At 38.1% G+C, this 15,587-nt stretch overlaps 1 protein-coding gene across 5 annotated transcripts in view; it reads right to left on the minus strand.

The window, feature by feature from the left end:
- The window catches only part of PSEN2 (presenilin 2), a 56,506-nt gene that overhangs the window by 18,214 nt on the left and 22,705 nt on the right, over positions 1 to 15,587 (minus strand). For 3 of the 5 annotated variants that reach the window (XM_081313572.1, XM_081313571.1, XM_081313568.1), the window contains exons 1-2: positions 7,777 to 7,911; positions 1,424 to 1,605 (exon numbers count right to left, since the gene is read on the minus strand). In XM_081313572.1, the coding sequence (XP_081169698.1) occupies positions 1,424 to 1,567 (144 nt within the window). In that variant the 5' untranslated portion in view covers positions 1,568 to 1,605; positions 7,777 to 7,911. Of the gene's footprint in view, positions 1 to 1,423; positions 1,606 to 2,417; positions 2,614 to 7,776; positions 7,912 to 15,587 lie in introns of those variants that run through there. The other 2 variants (XM_081313570.1, XM_081313569.1) reach the window with 2 other exon arrangements.

A 15,587-nucleotide genomic window follows, 5' to 3' on the forward strand; every position in this document is an offset into this window, starting at 1 on the left:
CTCAGTTGACACAATGTGACAGAAGAATGCAAAAAATAATCCAGTTCAATATTACTTTCTTTCCTTCCTTGGCTGAGAAAAAATGGCTGGCCCAAGGCCACCATGCTGGCTTTGTGCCAAAGACAGGACTAGAACTCATGGTCTATTAATCAGTTCAACTGGCTATGAACCTTATAGATTCTATGTAATAACTATATCTCTATAGATTCTATATAATTACTATAGACTCTTGTTTTTAAAATTTATGAGAGAAGTTGGCATATTTTAGCAATTAGTAAGGATAATCATGTAATGTGAGACACATATTGTATTTTCAAAATTTGATTATAGGGATAAAGGATGGGGAAAGAAGGTAGTATTGAACTGGATTATTTTCTGTATTCTTCTGTAACACTGTGTCAACTGAGGCATTATGGTTACTGGGCATGTTCTTTAGCCTCTGGAAACTTTGAGAAGAAAATTGAAGGAAAATTAACAAGAAAAGTCCAGGCAGTTTCAAAGAATCAGACACAATTGAATGAAAGAGAAAAAAGAGAACGTAATTGAAAACATACAGATATGCTCAGTGACACCATATCTTCATTTGTGCAGTCTGGCCATGTGAGGCTATGGTAAGAGGGAGGAGGCTCTTTGATTTCTCAGCCACTGGCTGACCTTAAAAATTATTGTGTCGTCTTGGTGTGAGAAGGTGGCTGAGGCTCAAATACTTTAACACAGCCAGCCCAGTGCTTTGGATGTCAACTCCATACTCCCAAGCAAGGATATTAATAGTCCTACTTGGTTAGTACATAGTTCAATCCATCAGTGATGGGGAAACAGTGGGAAAACTACCCTAATGTAGTTGAACATACAAAATTGCCCATTCTAGCCTTTTGAAAGATACAAAAGAAGGACTCACAGAAAATGAATTCACACAGAGAACAGGATCACCATTATATACTATACTTGGATGCTAGTCAGACAAAGGAACAGAATTGTTTTCTATTTATGCATGACAGAGAAATCTGATTCTAACTAAATTTAGCAGTCTCCTAATAGTACGGTTCAGCATTAGAACTGCCTTGGGATATAGTGAGTTCCCCTTTGCTTGAGTAATTTAGGTAGAAGTTGAATAGCCATCAGTCAAGGACATTGTAATAGGTACTGTACTGCACTGCTCAGGAAGTGATGTACATTAGGGACCTTTTTCAGGGTTCAGACAAAACCTGATTTAATTTAAGTGCAATTAAAAACTAACTTTCATTCATTAAATACAATGAATACCAGTATCTCATTTGGTACATATTAATGATTTTAGACTCTTTCCAACCTAAAGATTGAACAATAACTTTCAGAGAGAGTCTAGTCCTAAGGTGACTAAATGACTTCTACAATACCTGCCAATTCTAAGCAAAGCAGCACATTCTTTTCCAAAGACTCCTACCCTGTGGGAAAGTGTTTCTGCAGCTTCAGATGGTTGTGCTCCATCGTGATAAGAAGGTAGAAGGGGGCTTTCAGCTGACATCAACGGTGTCCTTTCAGTGCAGTGTTCCTCTTCACTGTCAGAATTGTTCATAAAGGCGATCATGCTTCCTTCTTCATGGAGAATATTAATCACACCCGACACTGTAGAAATAAGTAATGTACAAGAGTAAAAGCAAAACAGACTGCCCAGAATAATTACAAAATTAAAGAGCCTTTAACAAGGTAGCTGATAGCTTCTAAAACTGGTGATTTTTTTTCTGCAATAACCAGTATTCTAGAACTATTAAAAAGCTTTCACATTTATTTATAAAATTGATTTTTTTGCATGGTGTATGTTTTTTTAAAAAAAGAAATGTATTGGAATTCAATTTTTAAAAGACTAACACTTTTTTCTAGGGCTCTCAAAAGCAGTACCTTCTAGCTGACTTAGGTTACATTTTGGGTAATCCCAGCCACTTATTTAATTGGCACTAAATTTGAAGAGCATCAGATTGGGAAATGGTACTGTTATATCCAATTGTACCCAACAGAGAAACAGGTTTAAATGCTTTATGTTACCAATAACAGATCCTCATCATCTAGTTGTCTTGTTACAGTCTTCCCCGCAAAAGAAAGATGCAGTGTATTTCTTTTTCAATTGTACTATAAAAACTCACCTGTTTCTTTGTAACCTTCAGTTGGGCAAAATGGTAGATCGTAGGGCAACAAATTTTGAATCAACATTCCTCAAATAGGCTAACCTAAAGAATGCATCCAAAGTCCAGGATCCACTATTCCCTTGGGATTGAAATGGTATAGGATGACCTCCAAGGTCCCTTCCAACTTTTTATTATTATTATTATTATTATTATTATTATTATTATTATTATTATTATTATTATTATTATTATTATTATTATTATATTTGGCAAAGTTATGGCCACTTTAGCCCTGTTGCACCTAGCCACACTGACCATTTCTAATGCTCCCTGCCAGCTTCCCACAAAGATAATCAATGGGAAAGACGGCAGGAAATCAGAAGCTGCTACTGCTCCTACTGCTTTTCTGCACGATCATTTGGTTTCTCTGTTTAGGTACAGAAATGGCTCTGAAACGACAACCCAATGGTTCATTAGTTTTCTAGTTACCTCTAAATACAAATTAGTATACTGCATGCACAGTTCGTGCAGAATTGCATTCTTTTACGACATTCTTTTCATGGTGCATTTTCCCTTTCCCCTTCTGAGTTACTTTATGTGAAAGTTATAGACCATGGTTAGGATGAATGATACATATTAACATATTAACTGAGCCGTGGTGGTACAGTGGTTAGAACGCAGTACTGCAGGCTAACTCGTTGCTCACTCCAGGTATTCAGTTCTGAACGGCTCACGGTTGACTCAGTCTTTCAACCTTCTGAGGTCAGTAAAATGAGGACCCAGATTGTTGGGGGGCAATATGCTGACTCTGTAAACCCCTTAGAGAGGGCTGTAAAGCACTATGAAGTGGTATATAAGTCTAAGTGCTATTACTATTAGTATTAATATAAAAAAGACCCTCAATTGTGAAGAACAAAGCAGGAAAGAATTAGCATGTATGGAGCCATACAAAACTAGTGGGAAAATCTGTTTTTGCTGCTCTTCACTGTCTATAAGTACTGCCAAGATATTGCAATGGAGTTTGAACAGGACAAATGTGCACCAACAAAGGAAAAATAGTGAATACTGAAGGAATCAAGATGGAAATAACATCAAGAGTCTGGATGAAGATTATCACTACAAATATCTGGGTATTCTTCAAGCTGACAACATCAAGCATACTTAAGTCAAGAAGGTTAGAAGTGAATACATCATGAGAGTGAAGAAAATCTTAAAGTCCAAACTCAGTGAAGAAAATACCTTCAAGGCAATTAACACTTGGGTAATTCCAGTCATTACGTAAACAGCTCGAACAATGGCCTGGACTCAAGCGGAACTAAAAGCTCTGGCTAGGATGACCAGGAAAATAATTATAATGAATCATGCCCCTCATCCTCACAGCAATGATATCAGACTCTACTTACCAAGGAAAATAGCTGGACATGGAAAGTTGCAAGTACACAGACAGTTGAAAAAGAAAAAAAGGGCATTGGAAGAATATCTGAAGGACAGTGGGAAAGAGAACAAACTAGCCTACAAGAAAGACTAAATAAAGTCTAGAAAAGAGACATGGCAGGCAAAGTATTACTTGGCCAGTACACAAAAAATAGCAGGCAAAGCAAATAACAAAAAGACCAGGCAATGGCTAAAAGCAGGAAAGTTGAAGAAAGAGACAGAGGGCTAATTCCAGTTACATACAGTAAGACCAACCTTAAAAACAAATGCATATAGAGCCAGAATTGAAAAAAAAGGAGGAGACAGCAAATGCCAACTCTGTAAAGGAGGTGAAGAAACAGTGGACCACCTAGTTCAGGGGTAGGCAACCTTGGCTCTTTTATGACTCGTGGATTTCAACTCCCAGAATTCCTGAGCCAGTCTGGCTCAGGAATTCTGGGAGTTGAAGTCCACGAGTCATAAAAGAGCCAAGGTTGCCTACCTCTGACCTAGTTAGCTGTTGCAAGAAGATTCCACAGACTACCTACAAATAACAGTATGACAAAGTAGCAATAATGGTGCATTGGAATATCTGCAAGAAATACCACTAGCACTATTTAAATACTATTGGCATTGATAAAATCATTATCAGTTAATTGCAAAAGGAAATGTTTGCTTGTAATAGCTTATATTCTATGACAATAACACATCTTCATAAAAACCCCAAAGGGATGACACAAAATCAGGGGAAATTGCTAACATTTTGGAAGATAAAGAGTCAAAAGTCAGAAAGATCTTGACAGACTTGAGCCTGGGGCCCTATCCAACAAGATACAGTTCAGTGGCAAAAAAAAGGTCCTGCACTTATAGAAAAAAAATCAGGTATAGAGATACAGGATAGGCTCAACAGTAGTACCTATGAGAGCATTCAAAGTGTCCTGGTGGACCACTGCTTAAGGATGAGTCAGTAGCCAACTTAGTCCTGGGCTGCATAAACAGAAGTTAGTATCAAGATCAAGAAAAGTACAGTACCACTCTAGACCAGACTGGGGAGGTTCTATCTGGAATACTGTGTCCAGTTCTGGTCACAACACAAAAAAATATGCTAATGTCCTATAAAGATTACAGAGAAGAGCAACAAAGATGATAAGAAATCTGGAAGCTAAAACTCATGAAGGAACTAGGTATGTTTAGCTTCATGAAGAGAAGACTTGTGCATGATAGCAGTCTTCCAATACTTGAAAGGCTACACAGGGAAGAGAGCATTGACTTATTGTCTATGGCACTTGAGAGTAGGACAAGAAACAATGGGTGGAAGCTTGTCAGTGGGAGATCCAATCTGGAATTTCCTGGCAGCAAAAACTATTAAGCAGTGGAACAGCTTGCTTCCCAGTGTTGTGGGTGTTCCATTGTTGCGAGGTTTCAAAAAAAGTTTGTACAATTATTTATCCAAGCTGGGATGAAGACTCCTGCCTTGAGCAAGAAACTGGACTAGACAACCTCCAAGGTCCCTTCCAACCATATGATTCTAACACCATCAAACAACATCTGCTTTTCCCAGGTCTTCAGGAAGAATTCAAAAGGATAAAAATGCAACATCCAGTCTAAATATCTGGCTGAATATGCAACCAACAATTACTTTACTTAGGCATTGACTGGTTCCAAAAGGCTCTGGGAGGTGTACATTTTAAAAAAGAATAAAATAAAAAACAATACCTTTTTTATTGGGGGGAAAAAGAAAATATAGCTTAGATCCAGGTTTGAATTGAAGAATTGTTCATAAGATACAGCAGATACCTAGTTCCACCTACATTTTTGCTTTTTCACCTCGTACTTGTTAGCAACTCTTGGAATTCTAATAAAAGTAACACAATAGTAAAGTCTGAGTTATATTCATCCCTGGTTTAAATCAAGTAGAAAAAAGTATTAGTGGGTATTGCCAGAAGTCAAATTACTACTGAAAATATACTGGTCTGATAAGAATAAAATATTACATGAAATTTTTTAAAAAAACATTTAGAGTGAGCAGATCTGAGCAGATCTAGTTTATCTATTTAAAAACACAATAGAACTTCTCTGTGTGCAAAGATAAACCACATCCTTTCTCTGTAGACGTATTTTCCATTAGCTTTAAATTCCAATATACAGGTGGCCTTGTCTGAGCCAAGAACAATGTCAAGCTTGAAAGAATTTTTTTTAAAAAAGCAAAACTAATAAATGTTAAGACTGCAAATCTTTAATTCATGTTTATTTTAAGTGGAAAGATAAAGCCTAATATCAACACCCAAAGATGAGTATTTGAAAGTAAATATTATTACTTTCAACAAGGCTTACGCCACATTTAGTGAATACAATTCAAGTACCTGTGTGGCTTGCAGTCAATGTGCCTGCCAGATTCCTTGTCCCACTTAATTTTGTACTTTTCCAACAAACGAATCTGATTAAAAATGGGGAGCTAACCAGTAGCAAATTTCAGTATTATCATTACTATCCAAAATGCCTTGAGTCACAAATATGACTTCACACCTTTCTTAAGATTATAGAAAAGTTGTTTCCCAATGCTGTTTGAAAATTTACCCATCTATTCAGAAATAGCATAACTGTAAGAAGCATCCTTCAGAAAAGTAGGTAGAGAAGGTAGCAAATAACATTCTGATTTATATTTGTTAACTTATTTCACATATGGCAGCCATTTTGTGAATTCAGGCTCATTCCAGTAGTCTTTTGTTAATATATCCAAAACATGTTTCAAAATTCCAAATGTTGCCACTAATCACCAAAGGTTGAGGAACTCAATTACATTGACCTGTAGCCTGAAAAAGCTCCTTCTCATGATTCTGTTAAAGAACTATTCACCAATCCTTCAGCCATCAGAAAACAATACCAGCATAAAACCTACTGTTTCCACTGTCAGTCTATATCCTGCTAAAGCAGGGGTGTCAAACTGCAGGCCAGTTTCATCATACTGAAGCTGCGCCTACCCCATTGCCGGCATGTCACATGACGTGGTGAGTTTGACACACGTGTGCTAAAGGAAGTGTCCCACCTAATGATGATGCCCTTGTTTATTGTGTACAGGGCATATTAAGGAAATGGTGGATTCCCTGATTTTGCTTTCCTCTTCCCTCAATAAATGTCACCAACTGGCAGGAAAATATCTACCAGATTCTCCTTAATCAATTATTCTCCTTAATCATGAATGGAACTGAAAAAGAAGCAAAGTTTGGCTAGACCTGTTCAGGCATCTTCAAACCTTCCTTAAAGCTTTGAGAAGCTCCAGACAGTTGATTCCCAGGCTGGAAGAGTAGGCAAAATACCAAAGTGGCTGGGTTACTTCAAAGCCTTGTTTATTTGGTGGGTAAAGAGTTGCATTCCCCTCTGCCACTGCTTCCTCTTTTGGACCTGTAAGCTGTTACATTTGACTAGGCGAGGGAGTGAGGCTGCATGGTGTACATACCTTGGTGCCTATCAGCTGTTAAGTAATCAGGCTGTTTTAAACATGAGTTTAGTACTCTTCTGAAAGAGCACTGGACTTGTTTTACAATAGCTCATGGGAGTGTTTCCAACCACATGGGAGTGTTTTCATAGTGTCATAGTCTTCCTGATTTCCAGGGCTGGTCACTTGTTAGTTGCAGGAGACCCTATACCAGGGGTCTGCAACCTTGACAACTTTTAAGACTTGTAGACTTCAGCTCCCAGAATTCCTCAGCCAGCACAGGAATTCTGGGAGCTGAAGTCCACAAGTCTTAAAGTTGTCAAGGTTGCAGACCCCTACCCTATACCATTTCAGACAAGTGGCTGGCCAGTCTCTTCTTAAAAACCTCAGTGATGCCACAACCCACAACTCCTAAAGACAAGCTGTTCCACTGGTTCAATTGTTCTCATTGCTAGGAAGTTTCTCCTTAATAACAGTGCGAATTGCTTCCAATCCCAGACTTCAACTACTGCCACTTCCGAGGGCTGCATGCAGCCTTAATCTTAGTTACCTCCTAAGAAAGGCCCCATTAAGGATGCTCGCAAGAAGACCCATTTTCACACCGAAAGCTCCCCCTATCTTCTTGAGTGAAGACCTTTCTCTACCGGGATTGCACCGTATGCGCCCCAAGGCGGCAATTTTGCACCGATTCAGGCAAGGTGCCGAAATGCAAAAAGTCCCGAGTCAAGGTCTCCCAGAAGCCGGCCCAGGAAGTAGATGCAAACGAGAGGCCAGGCTGCTTTTTAACAGAGCGCGTGCCGACAGCTGCTCCTGAAGATCTCTCACCTGCGTGCTCCACACTGCTCGCTGCTCAGGGGCGATTCCACAGGGATGCCAAGCCCTGATTATCGGGGCTTGTTTACCAACTCCTCTTTACGGAAAGCACGACAACTGGACGCCCTTCATTAGTTGCAGCACGACCTATTTCGGAAGGGTGAGTTTTGATTAGCGCAGCGTACTATTGCTCCAGCCGGCTGTCACTCACGAAAACGCCTCCTTTAAGCAATTCCTCACCCAATAAAGAAGAACGGCTGGAGGAGCAATTTGCCAATGAAGAAGGAGCGCTGTTAAGCAAAACCAGAAGGGGAGACCGGGATTAAATCAAGCCGGGTGGATCAGCGGCTTGCGGGCTTTACTATACGAGCTGCGATTGAGGGAAATCCTATTAATTTATTTTTGCTGGAAGAATTGCGATGTTCTCCTTGCTCTTCTTAAACAATAGCTTGCTATTACGTGTGTAATTTTGAGATTTTGGGTGATGTATTCAGCCATAAATATGCTCAGCCATATTTCCTTGGAGAAACTCGCTAGGGTACCTTAAATATGACTAATGCAGTGTGCAAATATGTAGAAACTAATCTCTGTAATATTGTATGGCTGAGCTGACTATTGAAAGGAAAGTAAGGAAATTATCAGTATACTGTTTCTTGGGATGTTATCTTATTTGGAAGAGTTGTGTTTATTTATTAACAGTCCAAAATCAAAAAAGTTACAGTTATCTAGCTTGTGTGATTGTGATTCCACATACATCAGTATTTATTATATTTTACCAAATCATAAACCCTGAAAATAATGAGTTGAAAAAAGTTAGCAAACATCTCTACTTTTTCACACTAAATATACTGTTACAGCAAAAGTTTTTAACTGATAAAAATTTTTATTTCAGTTATCTGCCCCAAAATGTTTTCAGCTGTGCAATTGTTTTTTTTCCAGAAAAAAAATATGGCAGTTTAAAGCTTTTTCTATCTTTAAGAGCTATTTAAATGTTTGCAAGCTTTGTGTGCTACTATTTTACTATCACATCTTAAACATCTGACCCTAGAGGAAACTTAATTATTGTTTCTAGTGATTCTGTTTTGTATTGTTGAATATCTTGGGAGAATAGACTGTTGAAGTGAATCCAGAATATTTGACTTAAGATCTTCATTTGCAGAGCAGAGAATGTCAAGGAAGGAATGAGGATCTAGTGGCAAGTACAGGAGTGTGTTTTGCCTTTGCTGTATGTTTACTTTTTAAAAATATGCATAGCTTCATACAGATGGTCCTTGACTTACAACCATTCATTTAGTGACCATATGAAGTTATAATTTATACATTTGGTAACTGGCAAGTATTTATGATAGTTGCAGGTGTCCCAGGGTCACGTGATCGATCACCTTTTACAACTTTGTGATAAGCAAAGTCAATGGGGAAGCCAGATTCTCTTAACAACAAAAATTTAACAACTGCAGTGATTCACTTAACAACTGGGGCAGGAAAGGTCATAAAATGGGCAAAATTCAACAGCTGTTTTGCTTAGCAACAAATTTTGAGCTCAGTTATGAGCATAAGTGTACTTTCTGTTTATATGCTCTCTCTTTTTATTAGAGAGCCAGACTAGAAACCAGGAGACTTGAGTTCTAACCCCCGCCTTAGGCATGAAAGCCAGATGGAGGATTTTGGGCCAGTTAAATTCTCTCAGCCCAACCCACTTCTCAGGTTTATTATTGTGGGGAAAATAGGAAAAGGAAGGAGTATTAGGTATGTTCACCACCTTGAGTTATTTATAAAAGTAATAAAAGTAGGAAATAAATAGCTACTCAGATTCCAAGTGGCTTGCTTCTGAACTTCATCGCCATTCTGTAAAACTTTGCTATATAGTTTAGATTGGCATTACAGATTGGATCAAGCTAAAAAAAAAGATAATTTGGTTTTAGCTTAGTCTGCTGTATAATATGATTTGTAAACCCTGAATTATGGCTTAGTCTATTGTTTGAGATTGTGAGATCAACTGAGAATAGTTCAAGAAATTGTGGCTTAGCAAAATATAATTAATGGTTTGCAACTTAATTATGATTGATATCAAAATCTTGGTCTACAGTTACTGTACATTACTTGAGAGAGAACTTTTACTCAATCCATCTACTCATTAAAATCATTCTTAGTGGTATGGGCAAGCTTTCTATTTATAGGTTTTTGTACAGACCTATTAATTTCATTAATTTTTCCTTGTATTTGCTGATGATTTGATTGTACTGTGCTAGATTTTAATGTTGATATGAATGCTTGTATTGGTGGTTTATGTTAACTATAATTGGTTTATTATAGTGGAGGCTTTTTGAAAAGAAATTTTAAAATATATACTATTCTCCCACAAAGTCCCATCCCACTAAGGACAAAGAGTATTCATTGGCCATGGAACACAGAGCAATTGTTGGGGAAAAGAATAAAAGGAACTTGCAATGAAGTATTTTGGAAGAGATTATATCTGGCACATGGAAACACTGAATAATACAGTAGTATGTTATATTTCATTAAGCTTCTGGATGTCAAACTCTTTGTTGAAGCAGTTCTGAGTTCAGGGGAAATATAGATTATTGACATGAGTGAACATAATGCACATTTCTCTATAATATTTCTAGCAAAATAGAAAAGGATGGCATATTACTTCCTTATCTGCTAGCTTTTCTGTTGCAGGAGATAATCTTTTCTATATGAAGTGAAGTATTTAAAAGTGGCAATCTTTTGTTGCTTTTTAATAAAAAGAAAATTTTTCTGATTAATGGTTGAAAAAAATTATACCATCTGAGTAATAGCTGTGCAATCTTCAAAGTTTTAAAGAGTTGCAGATATACCTGTTGCCTTTGAATCTGAAGGTCTGTACAACCTTAGTATATACAACAACTCTTTCATACATTTGTTACATTTATTGCCTGTCTGGCCTCAGAGAGCTAAAGGCAGTGTACATTGTACTCTTTCCTCTTTGTGAAGTAGGATGGATTGGGTTAAGTTAAGATAGTGGTTAGCTCAAAGGCGAAAATGGGCTTGAATTCAAGAGTTCCTGGATATGGTCCAGTATCATAAGCCAGAGATTCTCAAATTTTGACCACTTATGATTGGTAAATGAATTGTGTGACTCTTTCTTCCCATGAATACAATTAATTATTTCCTTTGAATTGAGTTTGGGCAGGAAAACACACATCATGTCATGTGAATCATTGAATTGGAAGAAGCTCAGAAGTCATCTAATCCAACTGTTTGCTTGGTACAAGACAGAACCCTGCAACTTTAGAAAGCTTTGGAAATAATCAAATTTCAAACCATATGGCAAGGTTTAGCTTGCTTAGTTTTAATAATTCTTGAATTCTAAGTTTTACTTCTGAGAAATCCATGAGACTTCAACAGGCAAAGACAATAGCTTGTCAAACCACACTCCAAACTAGTAGGTAGTTTGGCCTTAACCAGTACTCTACGCTGGTTATTTGTAATCTGCCATATATTACTTGTAGTGTCAACATGCTGAATTTAAGGGTTCTCTGTTCCAATATATCGGGGCACTGAAATGGCAGTGAGGCCCTTTTGAGGAGGTTGAAGTACTACCTGGGAAGATTCTGGAAAAGATAATCAGGCAACGAATCAGTGAACACCTAGAGCAGACATGTCAAACACAAGGCCCGGGGGCCGGATGCGGCCTGCGAAGTGGTTTCATGTGGCCCGCGAAGCCATCCTGGAAACAGTGAGGGAACGGCCCCCACTGCCTTGGCCCTGGCCCAGAGACCCTCCTTCTGCCAGAGACCCTCAGATCTGTCCCACTCCTGCCCAGGCCCCCATAGGCACCCTTGATGTGAACGCTGTAGAGCTGGCCACGCCCACCCAGTAGGCCATATGCACTCTAGCCACGTCCACCCAGTAGGCCACGCCCACCCTGGCCATATCCACCCGGCCCCTTGAGGGCAACCTCAATGCTGATGCGGCCCTCAAATGAAATTGACTTTGACACCCCTGACCTAGAGGCAAACAAAGTCATAACCAAAAGCCAACATGGGTTTGTTTTATATGTAATTTTAAGAAGGGTGAAACATATTAGCTTATGCTCCATGTGATGCTGCTTATTTATTCTTTGTTGCCCCTTTCTATTCTTTTTTTACTTGTTTCTGTTCTAGTTTAGTTTGTATTAGCTTTTATTAGGTTTATTAAAAACTTTTAATAAAATTATTTTAAAACAGAATCATCAGTGTGTGTGTGTATGAAATAGAAATATTGTAGTAATAAGATTATGGTAATAAGATCTGGATTGTATTTGGATCTACTTTCCCCAGGAAAAAAATGGAGATTTTAGATATTCAAATAACAAAGAAATACCTGTGCCAGCCTTTCTTAGCCAGTTGCTCTCAGATATTCTGAGGTTCCAATTTTAAGCATTCCTCACCAGCAAGCCAAACACCTAGCTGGAAATTGTATTTCCAACATAAAATATTAGGAAGCTAACAAGCTTCAGACAACATATCTGTAGCTAAGTGGCCTGGGGTTCTTTTTCTGCCCCCATAAATTGCAATCCTGAGAATGTAACACTAGGGGGTGAAAGTCTTCTATATAATTGTCCTTTAGTGTAAAATGGGACATCTTGAGTATCTGTACAATGCCTTCTGTAATTCAAGTTTCAGTTGTGCTGTTTAAAAGTAGAATATTATTGCCTGCCTGAATTGTTTGGAAACTGATGTGTTTTGATCTGAACAGGAGAATTGTTACTAATGGCATCAGAGTATCCCAGCAGACCTTGTAAATGACAGATTATTTAAAACATGGTGTTCTCTCTTTATGGATGTGGACTTGCTTTCTTGATAGCTTCCTGCTGATACTGCACTTCGGTTCAGATTAATTTATGGGGCGTTGGTGGTACAGAAATTGGATTTGAACCTAGCTGAAGAAATTAGTTGTTTCCTCTCCTCCACCCCTGATGGGACAAACACAGCTCTCTGTAATGCTTTGCAAGTGGGCTGTTTTATGATAAAGGCCATTTCTGAAAAATTCAGTGAGCTTGGAAATTATCAGAAAATTTGTAAATTAATATATTAAGAAAGAGACTTCTGCAGTGTGAAAGTTGGTTTGACTGCATTATGACACGAACATGTTGGCCTAAGAGACAAGCAAAAAATTGCCACCTTGCAGGGGTGGGGGGGAATGCTTGCCTCTAAATTCTCATGCTTAACATAGAAGACAACAAGGTCTCTTCTCTGGGTCTTTGCCCCTTTGAAAAGGTTTCCTCCTAAAGTTAGGGCACATTGTGTTTTCTCTAACTTGCTTTGGATTTGAATTCCATCCATCCTAGCAAAATGGTCATGTTAAGGAACTGCAGTATGGAAATTGTAATCCAAACTATATGTGTTATTTTAACCACATTCTTTTGCCTGCCTACTGACACAGCTGAATACAGTTCTTTGGATCCTTGAAGTACTACCCAAATAGAAAGCAGATTGACATGGTAATTTGTTAAAAATATAGTGTCATTTACCTCTGTAGAATGCATTATTTGGAATACTTTATTAAATTTCTATGTTAATTGGTAAAACAAAACTCCTGAGCTGCTTTAACAAGCCAGGAAAAGCACAGATCTCAGGTAGCTGAGCTCAAAGTCCCAAGGAACAAGTTTACTTCCTCAGGTTCAAAAAAGTTCAAACCATTTCCAAATGACTGGACAAGACTCCTCCCTAAGCATCTCTTCCAGACTGAAATAAGGCTGGCATCCAACTCTGAGTGCCTCAAATTGGATGTTGGGTCACTATTACATCACATTTCTCAAGTGTTCTGAAATTTTGAACTTACACTACTCTACTACAAGCAGAAAGTAGTTCAAAAGTTATTTTGTTGTCATTCTGCTTTGAATTTAACAAGTGCGCAAAGTGTTTTCCTTTTGTTTGAAGGACAGATTTAAAAGTTGTCTCTGCTAACATTTACTAATCAGGAACAGCCCAATATCAGCGAGATGGTAACTGCCTTTAAGGCTGGATCTTGAGAATGGACCCTCAAAACCAAGGGATGTATTTCACTAATACACCAACAATTGTCTAAAAGCAGCTGTTGCAGTGACTATCCCACATAACTACAAAAGGACCATTGTAACTAGACTCACCCTGGGAAATATCGGGAAAACTCCCCTTCACATATCCTGAAATAATTTACTAGCTGAGGCAGAATAGAGAGGAATGCTGACCTATCTTGATTTTGACTGTGCTTCTTTTGAATCAGTATAGCATGTGATGTAAGTGAATCACGCTGTTTGCTCATGTTCAGCTTGTGATCTACCAAGCTATTGTGGGAAGTTAGCCCCCCCAGAGAAGGAAATATTAAAAGGGCAGAATATTATATTTCCCCAAAGAATCTTAAAAGAGGCAGAAAAGCATGCCCAGTTTTTCTTAATAGCCCCAAGTCTCCCTCCCCAAGCAGAAACCAGCTCTGCAGAAATGCAGATGTAAATAATCCAGGAAGGTTGGAGGCCCCCAGCTAGAAGTTTAGGAAGACAAAGACACCTAAAATCTACATACCCCACTCAAACTCTAAGACAGAACATAATAGGATTAACCCACAGATGCCAAAGGGGCGCACTCAGACAAAGGTCAAAATACATGACACAGGAAATACAAAGCCTCAAACAGGAACAGGAAACAACCTCAAAAGCCCCAGAGGGTATAAAAACCCACTCCCTACATGTGCGTTCTCTCTTTCTTCCAGAGCCATTTTTCTGTCTGGCTCTCCTCTTCAATAAACTGCAACCTTTCTAAAGTAGTCGCCATGTTGTTTATTCCCAGCTTGGACTGAACCATGATGAAGACTTTTCCTGCAACATTATTTAGATCAGGGGTGTCAAACTGCTGGCCCGTGGGCCGGAAGCGTCACTGGGAAACCACACCCACCCCACTGCCAGCAATGGTGAAAAAGCTCCGATACGTTGTGTGATGTCACATGACGTCACGAGTTTGACATGTCTGATTTAGATCCTTTCTGCATTTACATCTTTCCAATTTAAACCTTTAATTTTTCTTATCCAAATATAAAAATGTTCATACATTATTCTTTCCCTTCAAGCTGTAAGCTCTCCAGAGTCACTGGGAATCAAGAGGCCTCTAAACTCAATAAAACAGGTAAAATAAAAATAGGCAAGGAGGCTAATTAACAGACACTTAGGATCTATATAATTATATCATGATCATTTGGAGTTTTTTTTTTCCAACTTTAGTATCCATTAACTATTAGGTATTTTGTCAGACAAGCCATAAAATAAAGAATCTAATGTTCATTTCCCATCATCTAAAATCTTGGAAAGTTTAAGGAAAGAGGAGAATCCACCTCTAGCAATAGAATGTGTTGATATTAGATCCAGTTCCTGCTCAAGTTTAGCTTGGGGAAAAAGACTTAATGTAATTTTTTATATGGCTGTTTGGATTAACAAATGAAGTATTTTATTTCACTGTAGTTCTGCCATTTCAAACAGGCAAATGAAACCTGCAGACCTGAATTTATTAAATCAGATTAGTTTGCATATTACAGTAAACCAGGGCTGACTTAAGTATGAGAAAAATGAATAATTGGCTGGGAACATAAATCATATAAACCATATTATGGTTTAGCACAGTCATTGTAACCTAAGTAATAGTAATTGTAAGTTATCCATAAATCATATAAACTATATTATGGTTTAGCACAGTCATTGTAACCTAAGTAATAGTAATTGTAAGTTATCCAAAACACGTGAAAATTGGCATTTTTTCATATATATATCTCAGATAAAGGGTATGACTAACTGATGAGAACATAAAGAGTTCGAAATGATCATCTTAGCC

The sequence above is a fragment of the Vipera berus genome (genome assembly GCF_964194415.1).
Source record: "Vipera berus genome assembly, chromosome: 1".
NCBI lineage: Eukaryota > Metazoa > Chordata > Lepidosauria > Squamata > Viperidae > Vipera > Vipera berus.